This window comes from Aethalodelphis obliquidens, unplaced genomic scaffold, assembly GCF_003676395.1.
Source record: "Aethalodelphis obliquidens isolate GAN/ISIS:26980383/991018 unplaced genomic scaffold, ASM367639v1 scaffold7, whole genome shotgun sequence".
In the NCBI taxonomy this organism is placed as follows: Eukaryota; Metazoa; Chordata; class Mammalia; order Artiodactyla; family Delphinidae; genus Aethalodelphis; species Aethalodelphis obliquidens.
Genome location: NW_020837951.1, coordinates 23456930 through 23481569, shown reverse-complemented (window position 1 = coordinate 23481569; position 24640 = coordinate 23456930). Strand labels below are relative to the sequence as shown.

The window sequence follows — 24640 nt, the reverse complement described above, 5'->3', positions numbered from 1 at the left end:
TGGAGAATGATATCTAGAAACCCACACCTGAGGACTAGATGTCCTCATTTTTATTGGGGTGTCACTGTTCCCACGCAGTGGATGGAGGTAGGGAATATATGTTTGTGTGTATATATTACATGTGCACACATTGGTATCTATATTTATCTCTACATATAAGTCTATGTAAATTGAAAACCATGAGGTAGCACCAATACCTCTAATTTCAGTCCGACACCACAGATTTTATTCTGTTTTTTTTCCTTTCTATATTTATTACTTCATTCTCTGATACTGAGAAACCTATTATCCACATGTATCTCCTTATTTGTTCAATCTTCCTATAAGTGACCAATCTCCAGTCTGTGCCACCATCTTCATTTTTGACCTGCCTTGTATTCAACCCTGATGGTAATCCTAATATGGTATTACTTGATAAAGCCTCATATATTGAAAACAACCAAGGTGTAGCTTGTTCTGATATATCAATACTATAATTTTAAAATATTTTATTATATATATAGTTAACTGTAGCTCATTCTATTCAGGCAGCCACCTATTAGAAGCTCGAGAATTAGCATCTCTGCCAATAGTGGATATGTCTTCAGGGTTGGTTGAGATTTTTTTTGAAGTATAGTTGATTTACAATATTGTGTTAGTTTCAAGTGTACAGCAGAGTGATTCAGTTATATATATATTTATATATATATAAATTTTTTCAGATTATTTTCCATAGTAGGTTATTACAAGATACTGAATATTGTTCCCTGTGCCATATAGTAAATCCTTGTTGCTTCTCTATTTTATACATAGTGGTATATATCTGTTAATCCTATACTCCTAATTTATCCCTCGTACCTTTCCTCTTTGGTAACCATAAGTTTCTTTTCTGTGTCTGTGTGTCTCTTTGTTTTTTGTGTTTTTTTTTTTTGCGGTACACTGGCCTCTCACTGTTGTGACCTCTTCCGTTGCGGAGCACAGGCTCCGGACCTACAGGCTCAGTGGCCATGGCTTACGGGCCCAGCTGCTCCGCGGCATGTGGGATCTTCCCGGACCAGGGCACGAACCCGTGTCCCCCGCATCGGCAGGCGGACTTTCAACCACTGCGCCACCAGGGAAGCCCTTTTTTTTTTTTTTGTCTTTCTGTTTTGTAAGTAGATTCATTTGTATTTTTTTTTTTAGATTCCACATATAAGTTATATCGTATAATATTTGTCTTTCTTTTTCTGACTTACTTCCCTTGAAATGATATTCTCTAGGTCCATCCATGTTGCTGCAAATGGCAAGATTTCTTTCTTTTTTTGTGGCTAATATACCATTGTATGTATCAATATATACCACATCTTCTTTATTGGTTGAGATTTTGATATGGTATCAAAATAAAAGAAAAAAAAAGGTGATGAGGCACTTCATCAACTGAAGAAAACCTTAGTAATTAAGATTAAAGTCAAAACTAAAGAAAATGCCCCAAATATGTGATATGCCAACAAGTAACCATTGTCCCTATGGGCTCCAGGATTCTGGCAAGGCAGAATGGGTTATGGGTGTGTTAAAAACCAAAACTGTCCAAATTTTCAGAAGCGCTTACTTTAATAAATTAATTTATTTTTGGCTGCTTTGTTTGGGTCTTCGTTGCTGCACGTGGGCTTTTCTGTAGTTGCAGCGAGCAGGGGCTACTCTTCGTTGCGGTGCGCGGGCTTCTCATTGTGGTGGCTTCTCTCACTGCGGAGCACAGGCTCTAGGTGTACGGCCTTCAGTAGTTGTGGCACGTGGGCTCAGTAGTTGTGGCTCGCGGGCTCTAGAGCGCAGGCTCAATAGTTGTGGCGCACGGGCTTAGTTGCTCCGCGGCATGTGGGATCTTCCCGGACCAGGGCTTGAACCTGTGTCCCCTGCATTGGCAGGTGGATTCCTAACCACTGCGCCACCAGGGAAGCCCCAGAAGCGCTTACTCTTTACACTTAACTCTAATAATAGCAACACAGTCCACACCTGAAAACTCCTCCTGTGGTCTCACCATGTGAAATGTTTACAGGAGGACCCCTGAGACTTGCTTGTTCCTCCATCTAACCATCTCTACTTCCTTGTACTCAGATCCAGCCACTTATAAGATTACACATTTTTTCTTGGGTTTCTTGGTATCCTCACCCTGCCACTCCTCAAGTTTGCTGGTTCTGACCTCAGATTGCCCCCGAGTCTGTGTCCTCCCCTCACCCCTCTTAAGATTGGCAGTCTGCACTTGGTTTGGTGCTTGACCTGGCTCCTGCGGGGCTGATGGGGGCACAGACCTCTTTTCGTTTTCATAAGGAAATTGAAAGACACATGGCACAGAAGCAAGACATATTCTAGAACACTTTTGCTTTGTAGCACAGGAAGTCCAAGCCCAGAAGTATTCTAAAAAGCATTGATTGTTAGCATTTTATTTGGATGGGAGAATCCTGTGATTTGCACAATGTTGTATTTGATCTGGTCCATCTGTTCCTTTATACTGGAACTTTAATATTCATTCAAAAATCAGTATTATTTGAAAGACTAACCAGTACCCAAGTATTTTTCCCAAGACCAATCACAGTGTCTGAAATCCGAGCATCAGAGATTCATTTGATGAGGAAAGGAACTTTAAAATATTTTTTGTCCTTAAGTGCCCTCCATGGAAATAGGAATCTCTGTGGGAGGATTGTGAGGCTGGGAAAGGTTCTGAGGTTCTTGAGGTCAATTTCACTTTTTAGATCCATCCTCTCCCCTGGTCACTATTTTTGTTTTAACTTAAACACTTTCTAATGTTTTGGTTTTGGAGAGCTGTGGAAATGATGCTTATGAATATGGAAGATTAAAAGGGAGGAAGTTATTTGTGTTGTTGGAGACAAACACACTTAGCTCAAGTTCTTTGTAACTTGCTTAAGATGCTGGCACAGAGGGCTGTAGGTCAAGTTGAACAGAATGCACAGGGGAAAAGTTACCTGTAACATTAACTGGAACCATGAGTCAAGGCAGGGAGCCTGGAGAACAGGGGAGTAGGTCAAAGAGACCTCAAGGACAACTTGGGAGGCAGAAATACCACCCTAGGCAGAGGGTCTGACAGTTGGGACATATGGGCTTCTGGCTGCCGTCTTGTACGTCAGAGGTACATACAGTCCAAAGAGAGTGGGCTTCGAGCCAGTCATCTCCGTGGAAGGAGTGGGGGATGGCGGTGGGTGGGATATTCAAGGACTGCTGCTGCCCCGAGTTTGGTAAGAAGTATTCTTACTCCCCTCCTGTCACTTATCTGCATTAAGTGGCTTGTTCTGACTCGTCCTGAAACCCATAACTCCCTCAAGAAAACTTGTGTATGCCCTGACCTCTCCTCCTTCATATCAACCAACATCTTTCACAGAAGTCCAGAGGCCTCCTCTGCTGCCCATTGATCACCAGATAGCCAGGTAGCCAAGTGTGTGACTCTACAGGGAAACTGTGAAATATCCATGTGGTTTGTGAAATTCAGACTCATCGCAGCTGATCCCTTAAACCAGGGCTTGGAAAGGGCCAAATATGGCCCTCTGAGCCATAGGATTATTTAAAAATTTTTAGTAGTCATTCACCACTTTCTTGGGGGAGATTTTATACAAAAATAAAGGCTTTGTGTTTGTTTCCCTTGAGAAAATTGAGAAGTTCTAGACACACCAGACCTATATTTGTACATGGTGGTAGCTGGCTGGGGCTGAGTAGACGGTACCACTTACACATGGAGTATGGTCCCCACGGTCGGTCATAGTCCCCACGGTTCCCTGTTGTCCCTCTACTCAGCCGTCTTTACTCATTTAAAATACATGCCTGGTCTTTTGTGAGCTGAGTTGAAAAACTCACCTGAAACTATCCTTGGCTAGCATCTTAGATAAAATGGCACAGAAGATAGAAAAGGAGTGGGGAGGGCTGTAAAAAAAAAAAAAAGATTACCCTATTTCAAATGGTTAACTGAGACACTATGTCCCTGGAGGCCACAAATCTTAGCCTGACCCAGACTTGGACCTTCTCACTGACTCAGGTTCACTGCCCAGGTCGGCATTTCATTGGTGTCATACTCATTGGGCAAACATTGGAGATGTAAGTGGAAGCATTCTCTCTTACTCATTAGAAAGAGGCCAGGGTGTACTTCCATTTTTCCTAAACAGTCTGAGAGGTGCAGGACCAAGAATAGTAGGTCTGGGAAGCAAGAAGGGAAACTGCTGTGGTCCCATACTTTTCCTCAGCTTCTGCTCCCCAAATCTGTGCCCCCAGGGACTGCTCACACATCCAGCGTGGCTGGGAGAGAGACAGCCAGAAGAGTGTGGAGGTGCCACTGCACTGTCTCTTTCCTGAGCTTTGGACCTCAACCCAGCAGTACCCCCTGCTAATTTCACGGTGCAGTATGTTTGTAGGGGTAGAGGGGAAAAAAGTGGATATGGAAGAATGTGGATTCTGGAAATCCGAGAAAGTAAAACAAGACTGTTACTTACCTTTTCTTTAAAAGTAGGCTACGTTCATGTTTGGCTTTTCAACGTGAAATCTGGTGGGTGTAGCTGCCTTCAGTGGAATGGAAGTAAATTTATTGGGTTTGAGGAGGTCAAGAAGCTGTGATGAAAGGGTTTGCATAAAACATTCACATGATATGAGGATGATACCGGCCTACAGAGGTTTGAGGCGTGTCAGTGAGTGTAACTGACAAAGGTGATGGGAGGGAAAGGTTGGTGCAGTTCACTTGGTTCAAAGGAGAACATTAAAAACTATCTGTGAATGGAGATTTAACAGGGGACAAATGGCGACTGGTAGCTGGGAGGATGCCTGGACTAACTTACTGATCTTTCTAATGGTGGAAAGTTTGCTACCTGAAAATCAAATGATTTCTTATTGGGAGTATCTTACCTAGTTCTTTAGATTAACATATAACCAAAAATACAATGTTTGAATAATCAGTTGTATCATTTATTTTTCCCCTGAGTCTTCTGATACCGTACTTTCACAGCAATCCAGATTGGCAGAGAATTAAATTCCATTGGTTCCTCAGATATTACTTCTCTCCTGACCTCTCTGCATAGCCCTCCTGGGAGCAGCTTAATGTGTTTCATAGGTCACACAACAAAGTACAAGGTGGTCCCAGCCCAGAGGGAAATGAGGGTCAGCCGCTCGTTTGTTGAGGTCAGAATCCCCTGGTGGCACCTCTAGGCTGCTCTTGAATGCTCTGTCTCAGTTGGTCTTATCTTTCAGTGAGTCATTCGAGCCGTGAGAATGAGGCTTGGTGCCTTTCTCTTACCCACACATTCTGTGTCCTGGCGTATTTCTTGGCTCTCTTTCCTTTCCATGCCAACTATGGCTGCCCTAATTTAAGACCTTATCATCTCTTGTCTGAACTGTGGCATTAGGCTTCTAACTAGCTGTCCATCCTAAACTAAGAGACCCTGAGTGTCTCCAGTTACAGTGCCCTGCTTGTGATTTGGAGGTAAGAAGGGATGCTGTGTTTGCCAACGTCATCCTGTCCCTTACTTAAGCTTCTGCAGGCAAAGTCCTCTAGTGACCTTCTCCAGCCTCAACTTTTAACCACCTCCTTCAGGACCACAACTCCAGGGGGCACCATTATACTGTGTTGTATGTAAATGGGGCCTCTGGAGTGGAGTGATATTGTGGTCCTTCTCTTTGCCTCCTACTCCAGCAAATGCCAGAAATATGTAGACATCACCCTGCTGATTCCTGTTTCTTTGTCTTTGATTTTGCTGGTCCCTCTTTCTGGAACATCTTCTCTCTACTTTTCCCTACCTCTTTGGACACACAGACACACCAAGATATACACAAACATGTGCACACATGCACACTTCTGGTTAAATGTTATTCATCCTTAAAGACATAGCCCAAGCATCAACGTCTCCAGCAAGATTTTCCGATTTCTCTACTACGCCTCACCTTTGTAATCACACTTAAAACATTGTATTTCAATTTTGATTATATATATGCCTTTCCTCTATGAAATTGTGAGCTCTTTAAGGGGCAGACACCATGTCTCATGCATTGCTGTAGTCCCAGTTCCTACTACAGTGTCTTTCCCCTAACCCTTGTTAACACTGCTCTCTGCAGGTCAGATTTCCCATCCTAAGGCTGACCCATTCCCAGGGTGACTGACAGTGGGACTACCTCCTTCCTTCACTGGAAACCCTGCCCTACTTACAGGAATGGAATTCTGTCCTGTGGACCCCTGAAAGATACTAAACATAATATGTGGCCCCACATATATTCCCAAAGTCTAGGTTTATTGAGTATTGATATCATAGGGGAATCATCGAAATCTAGACCAAGTTGTACTGCCTAGAGCATTATCTAATTCCTTTACAAAACTTCTCCAGCATCAAAGGAAGAGAAGACAGATCTGCACCATGTCTCTGATTCCTTAGATGGCAACATACATACACAAACAGTACTATACAGGCAGAGGGCAGTCAATGCATACTTAGAGAAAGAATGCATTTCTTTGGGAACCGTCAACTGTAAAGACCTGGATCTGACAAAAGATACATCCAAGAAAGTACAACTTCTTGAGGTCTTGCTTAAGAGGAATTTTCTCATTATTTTAATTCAACAAATATTTATTAAGAGCCTACCATGTGCTAGGCACTGTTCTAGGGGACATATGAGTGAACAAAATGGAAAAATAAATCCCTGTCCCCATAGGACTTACAGTCTAATGGGTACTTGATTGCATTTGCATAAGTAAATGTTCTCCTCACATTTTTCCTAGAGCAAAAGAACATTCTACTTCAAAGATAAATCCAGGTTTCCAGCTCTCAGAAGAGAGAGATGGTTTCCATCTTTCTAATGAGCCTCATCAAAGCATATTCCAAAAAAACTTGAGGTCCATCTTAGGTAGTGCTACTTTTATTGTTGACGTTTAATGTCTGTATCAGGAGATGAAAGTATTTAATGACGATATACGTAAGCCTACCTTTAAAGATACCACCAAGTAACCAATTAGCTTCTCCAGCTTTATTCAGCAAAGGAGAGCTGATAAGATTATACTAAATTTAGTATTAATAGCCTTATAGCAATTGAACTTCATCTAGCTCTTCTGGCTCTCAGCTTAAACAGTGTGCAGTGTGTCTGGGTGACACTGGATTGGTTTCTCTCCCATGTGTGGTTAAGGGGCGGTTTTTCCTTGGCAAAGTCCCCTTGATGAGTCCATGGTGGCACTGGGTTATCTCTGAGAGGTCATTGTTCATCTTCCATCATAGGTCAGACTTGGCAGTGGTGAAATAAGTTTTCTTGCTACATCTGTACACGCATAATCATGGGCTGTTCTGAACACATACGTCATCTTGTGAGTGGATGAGAGGATTCTAAAAACAAAAAACAAACAGGGCTTTTCAGTTTTTTGAGCTAAAAGAAAACAATAAATGCGTTTCAACAAGGAAGATGATCCCAGGTCAATCATAGAAGTTTGTGTTGGCTGTTGGACTAGGTAACCCCCAGAACCCCTCCCATCATCAATAGACTACAAGATTGCAAGAATCATCCATGACTCAGAAGTCAATGCTATCGGTGTCTTGTCGGAGCAGACTCATAAATATAGAAAGAAATCAGTAGAAGACTATGAAAAAGAGAGATTACCTTTGCCCATGTTTAACCAAAGAAAAGAGCTCTTTGCGTGACATCCTTCCTGTCACGATCTGTGGGCTAATTTTACCCAGCATCAGTAGGATCACAAGAAGCTATTGGAAGTGCCATATTTTCAGAGAGAACTTATTAATGGTGGAAGAAGAGTGAGAAATGAAGGCTAACAGTGAGTCCACCATGTTAATTCCAGCTCTGTAAACCAAGTGGGGGTGGGTCTGCAGATCAACGCAGCTCTGTAAACTGTTTAATTATACCTGCCCCACACACATGAGCAGCTCCAGATGAACAAATACCCAACTTCTGTGAGAGATAGCTTTCTTTCCTACATCTGTCTAATAGTAACATTATTGACATGAAAGTAAAAGGGTAGAATGATCCTTGTTATAAAATATAAAAAGTACGTAAGGCTCCACAGGACATAATACTTCTAGGAGTATAGTTGAAATCCAGTAATGCCAAGCAAATTAAAAGACTGATGTTTTTATATTTTAATTATTAATCTAATGGTTTGCTTTGGGTTTGTGAATGTATTGGAATGGTACCTAGAACTTGACAAAGTGACTGTGCTTATTTTTATTTTCTTCCTCCCCAGATAGACTTAAAATGATAATAATATCTCCATTTATCCAACATTGACAAGGAAGGAAAGTGAACATGAGCACTGAGTATACTTTCCAAGTAACTAAACTTTCAGCCTAGGCGAGGTATAAAATTAACAACCTAATATACATGGAAAAATTTGAAAGTCCATTTAGTCTTTAACACAAATCGCTGAATATGATTATCCTGTGATGGTCTCAGGAGCTACTGTGGTGTGTAGGGTTGCTTGTCCTACACTGAAGGATTCCATACTGACATTTTTGTTATTTTGTTTTGTTGTCTTGTGCCCATTTTCATACTTTTCTTCCTCACTTTTAGCTAAACTGCCTGAAGTAACACTTTTTCCTGTTTCTCTCCAACCCCTTCTAATTGTGTGTTTTTATTTTTAGTAAACCAGAAAACCGTTTAACCAAATATGCTCAGAATTATATCTAAAGTAGTCATATTAAGAGTTTGTTTTGAATTAGGAAACACTGAGATCCCAGTGTAGGTTATGGACACCCTACTCTCTATCCCTCACACACTCCCCAATTCATAATTCTGCCTATAATCTCAGGCAGATTTCTAAAGCCCACCGTGATCCCCAGTTTAAAAATTCCTGTTCTAAAGTTTATTAATTATACCTATATAAAAATCCTGGTAGATACTCTCTCAGAGCTGGTCATTCTGTTTTTAGACCAGGAGGCTGAAGACTTTGGATCTGTTAAGTTATTGACTTCCAAGTCAGTTAATATGTATTTGGTGTGTTGACAGTACCTGGTGAGCTCAGCTTAAATGAATAAACTATTAGAGAATGTGTAACAATGGATCCACCTAGCCATAGCCTGCTACTTTGTAGCTATACTATATATATATTATATATATGCATATATATGTAAATTTTTAATGAATAAATAAATATATTATCTAGTGTAACATTCTCATTTAATCAATGAGAATAAACAAATTGATCATCTGAGTATCTATATCTGTATTGGTTTCACCTCTTCAAAGGAATATTGTGAAGATGCATAAAGATGGCTGTTAAAATATATGAGATTTCAGAGGAAAGTTACAATGTAATGATGATGATGATAACTTACTATAGCTACTGTTTACTGAGAATCTACTAAGTACCGGGCACTGTGCTAGGCAATGTATACATATTGTATGTAACTTTCAGACTAACCTTTAAAGATAAGTATTATTGTCCTCATTTTATAGGTGAAGAAACCTGAGACTAAAGTTAAGTAATAGGTTCAAAATCACAAAGCTAGTGAATGACCAAGCTGGAATTTTAATCAGTCTGTTTGACTCTAAAGCCTGTTATTTTTTTCCTAAAATTAAACATAGCAAATGATGTATTTGTAACTCTTAACAAAGTCTAAGCCAGCCCTATAAAATATATTAAATCTTGTTTCTCTAGTGCATTTTAAAATTGTAATAGTCAATCTACTAACTTCAAAGAACTTAGATGCACCTACAATTCAATTTAACCTTTATCTTAAAGTTAAGAGATGCCCATTGAAAGGTTTTAGGCAAGGGGATTATATGATTAGATTTGTGTTCTTGGAAGATTGCTCTGGCTGTTCAGTTGAATGGGTTGGAACAAGATGGGACTGGAGGCCAGGAGGCCAGGAGGGAGGCTTTTTTATCTACAGCATGAGGATAGGGAGAAGTGAATGGCTCTGTGGCTATTCAGGAGGTAGCCTGGATCAATCTTGCTGACTGACGGGGTACAGCAAGTCAGGACGGTTAGGAATCAAAGACAATGCCCAGGTTTCTGTGAGGACACTTCCCTCTCTGTTGTTAGGATAGGTAGGCAGGGTATTAGGAGGAGATTTACAGGTGAAAATGATGAGTGAATTTCGGACATATTAGGTTTGAGGTGTTTGTGAAGATGTTACAGTGGCCTTCGGATATTCAGTTTTGAAATTTGAGAGTGATGTGGACTAGAGATTTAGTTTTGGAAGTGAGCACCATGTCAGTGGGTAAATAAAGCCACAGCAGGAGATGAAATTGCACAGGGACGGTATGCACAGTGAGAAATGCAGCGAGTTGAGGACAGACCCAGCAGAACACGGACATTTAAGAGACAGGTAGCAGATAAGGGGTAGCTAGAGTCGAGGCAGTGTGGTGTCATAGAACAAGTGCTTCAAAACAGGAGTGACCCTAGTATTGACCCAAAAGAAATGAAAACATATGTTCACACAAAGACCTGTACACAAATGTATATAGCAGTTCTGTTAGTATTTGACACAAAGTGGAAACAATGTAAATATCCATCAACTGGTGAATGGATAAATAAATTGTGGCGCCTCTGTACAGTGGAATACAATTCAGCAATGAAAAGGAACTGCCTATACACACAACAACATGGAGGAGACTCAAAAGTGTTTGCAAAGTGAGAGAAGCCAAACACAAAAGGCTACATACAGTTTGATTCCATTTATATGATATTCTGGAAAAAAGCAACACCATGGGGACAAAAATCAAGTCAGTGGTTGCCAGGGGCTGGAGATGAGAGGAGGGGATTGCTATCAGGAGACTCAAAGGAACTGCTTAGGGTGATGGTAATGTTCTGTATTGTGACTGTATTGTAACTACTAGGTAGTTACACGACTGTATAATGTATCTGAACTCACAGACCTGTACACCTGCAAAGGATGAATTCTACTGTTTGTAACTTCTGCCTCAGTAAACCCAACTTAAAGTAAAAAATACAAAAAGGAGTGGTCGGAATGTCAAATGCTGGCATAAGTCACACAGGAAGAGAACTGAGAGATGCCCATTGCATTCAGCATTGGTGACTCTATGGTGAGCAGGGTCAGTGGTACCCGGGAGGCAGAAGCTAGAATGCTAAGGATCAAGGAATATGGCAAATATTGCTGGTTGTCCCCCCAGTATCCATTTCCCCTTCTTTCATGGGAATGGAGCCCCTGACTTTTGGCTGTGCTATGCTTTTGACTATTCACATGGTCATGTGAATTAATTCTGGCCAAAGAGATGTAAGTGAAAGTGTCCTGAGGCAGCTTCTGGGAGCCTTCCTTAAAAGGCAGCTGGTATGCTTCCTTTGCCTCTTCTGCTTTGCTTCTTCCACCTTTGTGCTGGTTGGGATGTAGACACGGTGGCTGGAGCCTAAGCAGCTAACTTGGATCATGAAATGACTTTAGGAAGGGACACCACAAATAAAAGAGCAACATTTTGGAGGAGTCTGGGTCTCTTAGCTCTTTGAGAGCTGCTAAACTGGTCCAGGACTCTGAACTTACAAGAGGTAGAAAGACAAACCTGTTTCCTGGTTAAGCCTCTTGATTACTCACAGCTGAACTTAATTATATATGCTGCAAGGAGTAAATAGGAGGTAAGGGTGTAGAGATGGTGAGTATGGGCAATCCTTTAAAGAGGCTTGACTATGAAGGGGAAGAGTAAAGATAGGATGGTAGCTGCAGAGGGACATGGGCTGAGGGAGGGTTTTCTGATCTCCAAATTCACACTGGATTCTCTGAATGGAAACCTGGAGAAGATCTATAATCTCTTTCCACAAAATATCTCTGTGAATCTTCACTGGGTTTGACTTTGTGGCTCACTTTCCAGAGAGAAAGGAAGGGAGTGAATCTACCCAGAACGCTTTGCGCTGGTTTCCTTTCAGTCCCTTGAGTGTGTAGAGCTCTTCCCCATCTAGAGCCACCAGACAAGCTGATGGCTGGTTGGAATGCCCTTTCCCCTGTGGCTTGCATGTCTTAGCAATTCCCCCTCTCATGCCAGTCCCTTCAGGGGGGCTTTCCTGAATACCTTTCCTTAGCTGGTCCTCTTCCCTTTGATTCTCCATATTTTTTTAACTGCCATAATGAAATACAATTATTATATTTACCCAGAATGTACAATTTAATACTTTATAGTAAATTCAAGGGTTGTGTAATCATCACAAGTTAATTTAAAAACATTCATCACAGCATTTTACTACTTAATTTTTACAGCAATATCGTCAGCCTGTGATGATGTTTATTTTTTTTCTTTCTCTGTGCTTTGTCCTTCTGCATTAGGCTGTGAGCTCCACCAAGACAGGGACCGTGATGCCTATGCTTAGGGTTGCATCCTCAGCACCTAGCAGATACCTCCTCACAGAGGGGCCGGGCAGTAAGATACAGTGAAAGCCTGAAGCTTGTCCCATCTACTGTTCACTGCAGCAGGTGCAGGGCCCCTGGATGGGGAGCCAGGTTCCCACTCGGGAAACCGTTAGGAGTAGAGGATTCTCAGAGCGGGTGTAGGGAGGGAATATATGCCCCAGGGAGGCTTATAACCGTGGGGTGGGGCAGTGGTAATTTGGGAAACCATATTCAGTATGTCTTGTTTTCAAAGAACCAATTGGGGAAAGTAACGCTCGGCAGTATCTTTCTGGCAGGCGGGAATACGCAGAACGTGGAGTGATAAGAAGGGCGTGGGGTAGCCAAAGTGATGGAACACCGCATTAACGCGCCGCAGCGCAGCTGGAGTTTACCTTGGGAAACTCAGATGGATGCCCACTTAGCTGGCTCAGCTGCGTTTCCGAACCTGTGCCCAGCCTGTTGGGGGCAGTACTTGCTATTTGCAGAGGCCAGATGCTTCTTCCTCTTGGAACTTCCGAGCTGCAACCTTGCCAATGACTCAATCGTTTTCCTGCGCCCTGTGGGCTGTGCCACCCGCCGCAGCCGCGCACCTCCCTCTCCCACCAGTCCCCGGCGTCTCAGGGCCGCGCCGCCCGTCCCAGGGGAGCCGCCAGCGCACCTGGCGCCTCGGGCGCCGGGGCCCTGCACGCTGGTGGCCACATCGCCCGGCGCGCAGCTGCCAGCGCGCTCCCTCCCCAAACACTTAAGTGGAGTGGCTTGTCTAGTGCCCAGCGAACAACATTATCCAATTGCTTCCCGTTTTATTCGCAGGCTGGGAGCTGAGAGAGCCTGAGCTTTCACTTTCAACCCTCAAGGGGAGGAGGGGGTTCGGGCGGGGAGGGGAGACGCTCCCGGCTCCACCTCGCGCGCGGCGCGACCAGAGCACCCGGCTCCGGCAGAAGCGAGCAGCGCCGTAGAGCCCCGCAGCAGCGCGCCCGGCCGCCCGGAGCCCCGCGATGGAGTGAGTATCCCGCGCAGCGCGCTCGGTTCGCTGCCTTCCCCTCCGTATGTTGCTATGGCGACCGAGGCAGCAGGCTGACCCCGGCTCCGGTCCCGGTCCCGGTCCCGGATGAGTGTTTAATTTCAGTCCGGTGTGTACGCCTGGCGTTTCCATAGCAGCAGCCGCGGTGGCAGGAGCCAAGGGGTAGGAGCCCCGGGATGCGTGGTTTTGGCCGCTGCCCCTTGGCCAGCAGGGCCTCGGGAGGGGACGATGTTGCTAAGGAGAGAGGCACGTTCTAGGCTTCCCCGTCCCTGCCTCAAGCTTCCGCTACTCAGGGAGTTGACCGCAATAGCCATTACTTCCGATTCCTAACCATGTCAGCGCTATTGGACTGCAGTTAAAAAAAAAAGGAGTGTGTGGGGGGGTGTCACTGCGGATCAGAAGCAAATGTGGCTGGGTGTGAAGCGTGTAATGGAAGGATGATGAGTTAGTGGGTAATATGAGCCAGAGCTGCAATGCCCTGGCTACTAGAAACCATGAGGACCTCCAAATAATTGATTTGTTCCTGGGGTAATTGAGAAAAGAGACAGAACCCTAGGACTGGCAGCCGGGGGTTGAATTACAACGTTTGGTACGGTGGGCACCGCATGGGAGGGGTGGAGGAGAGGGCATGAAGGCAAGAGGGGCGTTAACCAGAAAAGACACAATAAAGGGCTCCCTTGCACGTTCGGACTAGTGTTCCTCTCCTCTGCCTTTGCATCCCTGCGTTGCTTTTTGGTCACTCTCCCAGGTTGCTGCCGCAGCAAAGCCACTCTGACAGGCGACAGGCTCCAAGAAGGGGTCATTTTGGGAGCCAGCTATTAGATACCTGCTCACTTGGTCAGCTTCTCCTCCTCCTTTCTCTTCCCACGGATACTCCCTGACACTGACGCTGTATGAAATCATATTTCAGCCTGGAGATAATGCCCTGTTTTCAGGTATCAGGACTTTCATGCCAACCCCATAAACCCTAGACGCAGCTTTTATTCCCCCCCCATATCTGATTGTGTAGATGCAATTTAATCCTCCCCAACAAGACTACTAAAACAGAAGTGAGAGATGGTGTGGCATTTTAGCATTGAGAAGTTGTAGCTTTCAACCTCTGCCTTGGCTGGTCCTAGTGCTATTGATTTCCTACACCAGTAATTTGATGTCTCTGAGCCTCAGTTTCCCTATTTATACAATGGAGATAAAGATGTTCCTTACTCATTTTTTTTTAATGTTTTAAAATTTTATTTATTTGTTTTTATTTTTGGCTGTGTTGGGTCTTCGTTTCTGTGCGTGGGCTTTCTCTAGTTGTGGCGAGCGGGGGGCCACTCTTCATCGCCGTGCGCGTGCCTCTCACTGTTGCGGCCTCTCTTGTTGCGGAGCACAAGCTCCAGATGCATAGGCTCAGTAGTTGCGGCTCACGGGCCTAGTTGCTCAGCGGCATGTGGGATCTTCCCAGACCAGGGCTCGACCCCGTGTCCCCTGCATTGGCAGGCAGATTCTCAACCACTGTGCCACCAGGGAAGCCCCCTTACTCATTTTTAAATGTTGAGAGGATCAGATAATCTATCTCTTCTAAAGAGATTTGTAAATTGTAAGGTATGTACAAATTTAAGGAGCTAATGATTAAGGTTCCGGAGTCAAGTTTGCTGGGTTTGAGTCCTTCTACACTTTGCTGCATAACGTCAGTCTGTCTGGACCTCATTTCTGGAAACAGAAATAGTAATAATAACAGCTCTTTCATGTGATTTTTGTGAAGATTAAACCAGTTGATACATGCAAGGTTTTTGGGACAACCTAGCACAAACTAAACTCAATAACTAGCATCAATAGTCTATAAATAGTATCTATTATCTATTATTATTACTATGGTCTCCAGCATTTCCCATTGACATTTTATGGGGTCTCAGGTTGGCAGCAAGCTATCTTTTTCTCAGACAATTGATGCAGAAACTCAATGCCCCAAGGGCACAGGACTAGCACAATTCTTAAGATACCATTGTAGGTGCAGAGACTCAACCAGAAGACACAGCAGGCTTGAGGAATACATAGCAGAAGCTGGCCAACTTGCCTCTGGCCCACTCCATTCCCATTCCTCATTGCCATTTTGATGTGGAAACTGTCTGTTATAAGAGATTGAATGTAGGTCTAGTTATCCCACTGTGTAAGGTTAAAGGGTACCCTGGTTGTTTGCTGGGGCAGTAATTTCCATCTTTACGGTCTCACATTAATATTAATACTCTAATGTATAACCTATCTGCCAGACTTAGAGTGTGAGAGTTCAATAATTGTGTAACAGTGTATAGTATTTGTACGTTTACTTCCTCAGACCTTTCCTCTCCATCCCCTGCTAAGCTTTTATTTCAGGTGTGCCCGTCTCCCACCTGGAACTCCTTGTGAACAAAGGCCTTTCCCATCACACCCTTCTGCTCCCTCCACAGGATCCCAGTTGGTTCCTCAGCCAGCCTCCTTCTCCCCTAACGGACCTGGCCCTGGCTTTCCCATTCCCGTGTGACATTCCAAAGCCTTCCTCACCTTCCATTTAACCTCCTGAGTTTCCAACTGTCTATCTATTCTCTGTCCCACTCCCTTTGCTTCATTAATATAGTTAGCCTTTTAACTCTTTATATCCCCTTTCAGAATAGCACCTTTTCCTGTCCTACCTTGAAATTTCCCATATGCCACATCCTGTTCTTCCCCTCAATCTAAACCCTCCCCAAATCTCATCCTAGATAGGACACTCCTTAAATGTGCGTGGGTTAGGGACTCAATTCTCCTTACTTACTCTGTCCAATTTATGTTTATGAAAAAATTAAAAAGGGGAATAAAATTCACTTCCTTCTTTTATTTTTTCATGTAACCAACAAGTGTTTGTGGAGGTTAGCACTGGTCAAGAAAACAGTCATGAGTCTCATCACCTGGAGTTTGTAGTCTAATGAAGGGATAGATGTTAAACCAGTAAACACAAGTGAATCTATAAATACATAGTGCAATAAATGCCATGGAAGGAAAAAACATAGAGAAAATGACAGAAAAGGGATATAGGTTAGATTAAGGGGTCAGCAAAGCCCCGCTGAGGAACTGAGTTCTAATGTGACATCTAAAGGATGAGTAGGAGTTGGCTAGGTAAGAAGTAGAGGGAAGAAGCACTCTGGGCTGAGACTGCAGCATGTGCTAAAGCCCTGAGGCAGGAGAGTTGGAAGAACTGGAGGAAGGGAGGTGTGGCTGGAGTTTTGGCAGTGAGGGGATGGTGGTTCAGAGATGGCTAAGTGCATGGAGCCACCAAAGAGCTTTCTGCACCTTTCCTTCTGCAGGTATTTAAAATGAATGTGTCATAGCCAGGCGTGAGATTATCAATTTAAAAAGCCAGACTGTGTGTGCCAATATCTGATCATTTTGAATAAGCCAACATCACTAATTTAAAATGACACTGAGTTAAAATAAAAACACAGTCATTTATTCCTGAGAATGTTTGATTTTAATAAAACAAGAGCATCTTACTTAAAATGAGAAAGAAAATCTAGATCACAAGCCAAGAGGGTCCTAGGTGATTGTAGTTGGCTACCCTCCTTGTTGGGTTGAGTGAGAGCGTATGTTTGTGAGCATGAACTGTAGTACATGCAGTTACTAACTTGATACCACACCTAAAGGCTTTGCCAGACGCTTCTCTAGAACAGGCTGGGAGCCAAAAAGCAAAGAGAACATAGCATGGGAACTCTTTAAATTGTAGAGTGTGTCCAATTTAGACTTGATTGACTCCTTAATTCTGACAGCTGAGGAAATGAGAGAGCATCACTTAGCCTTCCATTTACCATTTGTTGCAGTTATATTGTGAGTTTTACATTTTCAAAGTTTTTAACATTTGCAGTTTTGAACTGTAAACATAATTCTCACAGTTCATTCAATCGAGTGCCCTTTATGTACTAGGCACTGTTCTAAGCACTGAGATTACAGCAGTGAACAAATCTGAAACAAGTCCTGTCCTCACAGAGCTTCTATTTAATAGTGGAGAACATATTTTATATATATATGTTAATGTCAGGAAGTGATAAATGTTAAGAATAAAAGTAAAACCCAGTAGGACACTGGAGGGTGATGAGAGAGGGTTACTTTTTTAAAAAAATGAAGTATAGTTGATTTATACTGTTGTGTTAATTGCTGCTGTACAGCAAAGTGACTCAGTTATACATATATATATATATATATTCTTTTCAATATTCTTTTCCATTATGTTTTATCACAGGACACTGAATATAGTTCCCTGTGCTATACAGCAGGACCTTGTTGTTTATCCATTCTATATATAATAGTTTGCATTTGCTAACCCCCAACTCCCAATCCATCCCTTCCCACCCCCAAGGGAGGGATACTTTTGATAGAGTAGTCAGGAAACACGTTTCTGAGTTGGTGAGTTTGAGAGTTTGGATAGAGACTTGAACAAACTGAGAGGGTGACCCATTGCAGAAGAAGAGCAGTTGCAAAGGTCCTGAGGCAGGAATATGCTTTGTGGGCTTAGTTTTCATCTTGGATCTAAAGGGAGTCCAGGTCACCACCAGCCCTTTCACCAATGGCCCCCTCTTTCCTGAGCATTTTGTGTTGATTTAGTGTTCAGTTTGAAGGTTTTGTTTTCAAGTGGAGCCCAAGGATGTTATATTCTGAATACCTTTCTGTTGCTTTTATGAACAAACAAATTGAATGTGTATAAAATTATAGACTTATGTCCCCCACCACCCCCCTACAATTCTATAAGACATTGTTCCATCGTGTTCCAGCCTTGACTGTTGCTCTGGTCTGAAGCTAGCCTGATTAATTCCTCTGGCAATTTTTTTTGCCTTGATGCTGATAGAATATTTTTAAACATCAAAGTTTAGCAACTTTTTTGTGATATTTCTCACTGTAAGTCATTGTGTCAGTTTTTCCTGGAAAATGGTATGTTCCTTTGAACTGAAGATTCATATTTTCCTTTATTTTTTATAAAGGTATTTTCTTCCTGGCCTTCAATTAAGAATTTTATTTTTTTTTTGTTATCTGCTACAGGTACACCTATTACTCACTCCCCCACCATAACTATTTTGAATTGTTTTCATTTTTTCCTGACTTTTCCATGAGCTCTTGTTACATTTTAAAATCTGTCCCCTAGGTAGCTGTTTCTTGGCAGTATTTGTTTAGTCCTTGCTCATTCTAATGTAGCTTTCACTTCTGTAATGGTTTTGTTGTTATTTAGTTTTGTTGAAAACAAATCTTCAATTTATTTTCTAACTCTGCCAGTTCATTTTGCACTGATTTTTTAAAGGGTTTATATTTTCCTTAATTTCTTTGAACATGTGGAGAAGAGTTTATCTGAAAAATTCATTGATTTCTTGTGTCATTTTTCTGAAATATATTTATCTGCCTTTTGCTTGTAAATCTCTCCTCTCCTTTTTAAAAATAATAGTTAAGTATATAGAATCCGTGCATGTTGACAACTTTGCATTTATTACTCATTTCCAAATGGAGGTAATTCTAGCCAAAACTGCTATTTGCTCAAGAGTAAGTGTCAAGGATAAGGGCAGTGTTTGGGGAGGACAGTGACTTCTGATTAGATATTTTGTCTCATAAAAATTTCTTACAACTCTACAATGTTTTCTGCTCTAAAAATACCTCGTGATGAGTGAGCAGATCACTCGGACAGGTCAGACATCCCAGCTCACTTTGTGTGTGTGTGTGTGTGTGTGTATGTGTGTGTGTGTATGTGGGTTGGGGTGGGGAGACAGACAGCTACTTGGTGCCACTACGTGGTTGACTCTGTTTAGCATCCCAAACAAAGGGGAGGGGGCAATTCATCTGCAAAGGTAATTGTTATTCTCTTCTCTTTCCTACATCTCTTGCCTCCAGGCTAGTTATCTATGTTTAGTGTTTAAGTTTTCAAGCTTTCATAGATAATGAAGATAGAAGACTCCGTGTCACTTCTTGCACCACTCTGGTGAGGAACCAGCCCCTCCACACAGATGTTCCCCATGTCCCCCATGTCACTTGCCCATGCCACGCCCCACCATTGCAACCCTGGGCCTCTCTGAACTTTCTCCTTACTTATAGAGAAATTTGAAAACCTACTGAGATGTGTAGAGGTATAGATCACCTTTTAGGGTTGTCCATTGATTTAATAAAACTTATACTCTTTTTGGCAGATAATTCTTATAGTCTGTGATTTGAGAATCTTAGCTCTTTGCTAGTTTCATAGTAGATCAATATTTCTTTCCAGTTTTTCATTCTTTTAGTTCATTTCAGCAGGTTTCAGGGAGATAGAGAGAAAACTTGCCTTTACCGTATCTTTGAGTGAATGAATCAATGAATCTTGTGCTCCTATGAAAATAATGTTAGGAACTGCCAGATGTCATTGTTATTGGAAAATTCGTTGTTATACATATCTTTTTTCAATCAATTCTTAGGAATGTGTATGGCAAAATAAGTTCATGAATAAGATTATTTGCAGTGGAAGAGTTTTGGAAAGGGTATGCATAGTGGACAGTCTCTGTCTCACCCATCAAATCCGCTCTCTCCCCTTCCCCCACTGCTCTCTCTGTGCCCAAGGAGGCTGGCCCCTGTGTCTGCATCAACTAGGCTCTCTTGCCCTTTGGCTTCCTGTTGGGTTAGATCAAGGGGAGGCGCCAGCAGGAGACCCAAGGGTGGAAAGAAAGTGAGGTCAGAACATTTATTGTATCACCTCCTTTCTTGCAGGGGAGTGGGTTGGCAGTGGCTGCGTTCCTTCTGTGAAGGCCACAGCCCCTGCCTGCAGCCTTGACCCACAGCTATAGCTCTAGTTCTCTCCCGGTGATGAGAATCACTGCCCCACTACCCCGACCCCTGCCTTTGCTCCTTCAGGACAAGGTGTGTCAGTGGCTGGCCTCCCCACTTTGTTAGCCTCTGGTGCTTCACCATCCCCTTTGGTTTTTCTTCACTCTGACCATGTCTTTGTAAAGCAGTCCCTTTATTAAGCTCTCCTCAGTTATCCAGTTTGAGTGTGCCGTCTATTTTCAGCTGGGATCCTAACTCACAAAGGATAGAAGTGTTTGAAGTCTAACAAAAACACACTTCACATTACTGGTACGGAAACTGACAACTTTTCTTTGTCTACATATTCAGGTTATTGGAGCTCAAGGCTCCAAAATATGAAACAGACGTTGACAATTGTTATGAACTTGCAAAGGAGAAGCTTCAATTCCACAAGGAACCAAAGTGTTGGTTTGCTTCACGTTGAAAATGTTGTTTTTCTTACGACTTACAATAAACATTCCCCACATTTGACTGCTCAGAGGAAGAACAATCTCAGTTATGGGGAGGCTTAATTAGAATTTTGTTGTTTTGAAAGAAATGAAATTTTATTTCTTCTCATTAGAGGAAGGAACTTTACTAGTCAAAGTTCTGTTTTTGTGCATAGAACTTCATAGTATTTGACCTACTGTTTAAACATAAGTGATAATTTAACTAATCAATAGCGTATAAGTGAATGCTTCCTAAATTCTGCCAAATCAATAAAATCTGTCCCATCTTGCTTGTTCTTCTTCTTCACAGATAGCACAAGAGCGTAAAATATAGGCTAATCAAAAGATATATTTTACAAATTCTGAATGAATGGGCTCTAAATTAAAGATGTTATACTCCATCTATTTTTATAAGTATTTCATACTTAGAAAGTAAGTTGTTTAGACTGCTTATCTTGCTTTCAGTACCACCATTTCTCTGTCAATTATGTTCATTTATTCATTCGTTCAACTCATAGTTATAAGGTACCTACTCTGTGCCTGGGTATTATTCTTGGTCCCTGTGATACAAATATGAATATGTCATAGTTCCTGTGTTCACGGAGGCCACAGTCTATGAGGAAAAAGTAATTATGAGAAAGTGTGCTAAGTGTTATGCTAGGGGAAGGTTCGATGAGATACTGTCTGAAGCACATAGCAAGGGGACAAGAGTCTAAATGAATCTAAGGAATTCAGAGATCCTACATGGGGCCAAAATCCAAGCCTGATTCTTAGCCCCTGAAATTAATTTAGCATAAAAACACTTTGTTTTTTAATGTCTGGGCTAGTCATCTTACAACTGCTTAAGTCACTTCCTAAAAAAATTAGCCAAGCCAATTCCAGTATTAAAACTAGATTGAATAATTGATAGTCTTCAGATATTTTTGTTTGCACTGCTGAGCCTATGGCTGAGGTGCCCTTCAAGACCCTTCATGCTACAGGATCGTGGTAAACGTCTGCCCCCTTGAGGAATCAGAAACTCTGCTTTTCAGCCCTTGAGGAATCAGAAACTCTGTTTTCAGATGACCCTGGGAGGACGGTTCACTAAGGTAGCAAAGCAAAACAAAACAAGGAACAAAAAGCAAACAAATCGAAACAAACAAACAAACAGGCAAAACACATGAAGACTCGCCAAGCACTGCCAGACCTTCTTGGATACTTGACTTGTTTTAGCCACCTTTGTTGAAATCATGTCCAAAGCCTCCAACTTTTGAAAAGCATTAAGATCTGCTGAAGTGTGGCTGTGAGTCATACAGGGAAGTACTAAAGAAGTTGGTCTAGAAAGAATTTGAAAGTTCTCTATCCTTCCAGTGCTTTCCTTGTCTTCCAAGACAGAGGTATCCAGTTATTTAAAGTTGATGACACCAACAATAAAGCCTTATTTCCTCAGAGACTCACACTGTCCCCTGGGAATAGCATTAAAAGGCAAATCCTGATTCTGTGGATCTGGGGTGGGATTGGAGAGTCTACATTCCCAACAAGCTTCCTAGGAGATGATAATGATGCCGCTGGTCTGGAGACCACACTTTGAGTAGCAGTGTTCACAACACACAAACACAGCACAGGGCTGTGTATAATGCAGGAAGTGAGGGTCTCGTCCTTTTACACTTCCTCCCCCCAGACAACCCTCCTGGTAGGGGATTGCTCCCATGAACAAGAGCTCAGCAATCTGTGAAACAGGCCAATCTACAGAGCAAAAACCAGGCTCTTCATTTTAGTTGGCATAACTTGGCAGTTCCATGTAGATAAAGTCTTTATTTTTTGGACAGTCAGGGCAGAATAGGGGGTTGTGATAAAAGTGTCTAGGAGGTAAATAAACGTAATCTTTTTTTTAAAATACGAATTTGAAAAGTTTGGGGGTCATAAATAATTTAAAATCTATAAGTATTTTTCTTTGGCCATTTCCTTAGTATTTAAAAAATAACTAGTGAATCTAATTACCTTAAGTATCTGCAAATCAGTAACATCTTGGTGTAAATGTCAAGTTATGATTCTATAAATATGATAGTCATGTTAATATGAATATGAAATGTTCAAACCAAGAAGCTTGTGGTATTATGTTTTCTGAACAAGATCAACAAACTTAGGGATCCTTACTTTTGAAAGCCAGGGAAGAGTGATATATTTCATAAAGAATAATTTAACCATGTTAGTTAAGTTGGGTTTTCATTTATGTGAGGTGAGAATTATCCCCAAAACTCTTTCCTTGTTATGGGAGCTAAATATTCTAAGGACAGTACATATTTGAGAATTAAACTCTGCAGAATAAAGTTTAGTTATGGATTCTTGATTGCTCAATAAAATGATGACTCTCCAAACCTAATTACATTTGCACGAATTAAAGCACAGTTCTTAATGGCTCTCTATTTGTCTTCCCCCAGCCTGTGTCAGCTGCACTATGTGCCTTCCTGTTAGTTTCACTCTAGGTCTTGGAATTAGAAGTGTTTGTTATATTATGTTGATGTGCATGTGGCTTCAGTGCAAGAGAAGTAGGAGTGTTATGCTCTGGAAAAGCAAAGATTAGGAGTGTGTGTGTGTGTGTGTGTGTGTGTGTGTGTGTGTGTAACTCTCTTTTTAAGGCCTCCTTCTAAAATGTGTATTTGTGTCTTGTTTTGATACTTTCCCTTTTCCCCCATCCATCTTTACCTTGGGAATGATAAGGATTCCTAAGACCAAAACCCTCAGGCTGATGGAAAAGCTTTGGCCCTTGTCACCCACTGCCCAAATTTGCCTGCATCAGGAGGTTGGTCATCCTTGGGGGTATAGGCTGGCATCTTGCACTCCATAGCCACAGAGGCAGGGGCCGGATGCCCGTGCACATCCTGGGCTCTGGCAGGGGTGGGGAGGTTAAAGGAGAAAGTGTGGGAGAGGGATTGGGGAGGGACTCAGACAATCTGTGATGTAGAAACATGTAGGGCGAAATCTACAGGGGTCCTTGGTGCCTGTTGGTTTCTTCAGTAAGGAAGGCTGCTTGGGTCATCTGCAGAGCAGGTCACTGGGAACTGCGGTCACTCCCACTGCCTGGTAGCCCCTGCTTTTCTTCCTTGTTCCTGTCTCTGTACATCTCAGCTTGGGCTGAAAACCAAATGGGTCCTTCACGTAGTGCCCTGAAAGGGTGGGGAAATTGGTAGTTCATTGTGATATCTCTTTCCCAGTGAGAGGGGCTCTGTCTAGCTGGGAAGTTCCCTTGGTGCCGAGCGGTGCAAGCCTGGGGAAGAGACAATGCAGACAAGATGAAGCTGCTCTTTCTTCCCTTTTGTTTGGCTATTTTTGTTCCACTTTGTTACTGAAGTTTCTTAAGTAGACTCCTGACCTCTCCCAGAGCTATTTGTGTTCATAGATAGCTAATTGTTGATCTTTGTTGGGAGACAGAGGCTCAGGTCTCCCATGCTTCTATCTTGGTGACGTCACCCTGGAACCAAATGGAGCTCTATTCTGTTTCCAAAGCACACACCTACCTCTCATCATGTCTAAGGCTGTATCCCTAGGCCCTGACATTATAGGTGGTACTAAGATGCAGGTACCATCAATAGCTATTGATGCAGGTATACATCAATAGCTAGGGGCCTGTGTTGATACTCTCAAAGCTCAGGTTGTCACTGCTTTTGATTCATAGAATAAAAGATCTGTAGGGTGGATAAGCATAAAGCAGAGATCAGAGGTAATATCATTACCTAATGTCTGCCTATACTGTAGTGGAAGCTTAGGTTTGCAATTGATGAAGGAAACTCACCTACACTTAGTTGATAAGCTTATGAATAGGTCTACATTTGGAGTCCTTTCCACCATTAAATATTAGTTATTAGCGTTTCATAGATGCCCTTTATCAAAATCAGGATGTTACTTTCTTTCTCTAGAGTGCTGACAGTGTTTTTGTTGTTACTGTTGTTTTTTAATGAACAGCTATTACATTTGTCAAATACTTTTTTCTACATCTAATGAGACAATCATATGGATTCCTTTTACTAGTATTTTGTTAAGGTTTTTGCACCTATATTCATGAAGGATATTGCTTGTAATTTTCTTTTCTTTTTTTTTACAATGGAATTCTTTTTTTTTTTTTTTTTTTTTTTTTTTTTTTT

At 42.2% G+C, this 24640-nt stretch overlaps 1 protein-coding gene across 14 annotated transcripts in view; it reads left to right on the top strand.

The window, feature by feature from the left end:
* PALM2AKAP2 (PALM2 and AKAP2 fusion) overlaps positions 1-24640 on the top strand; it is a 607743-nt gene that overhangs the window by 96738 nt on the left and 486365 nt on the right. For 2 of the 14 annotated variants that reach the window (XM_027105252.1, XM_027105251.1), the window contains exon 2: positions 12210-13272. The exons of the other annotated variants lie outside the window; for them this stretch is intronic. In XM_027105252.1, coding sequence (XP_026961053.1) covers positions 13268-13272 — 5 coding nt within the window. In that variant the 5' untranslated portion in view covers positions 12210-13267. The remainder of the gene's footprint in view (positions 1-12209; positions 13273-24640) is intronic. 14 annotated transcript variants of the gene reach the window in all.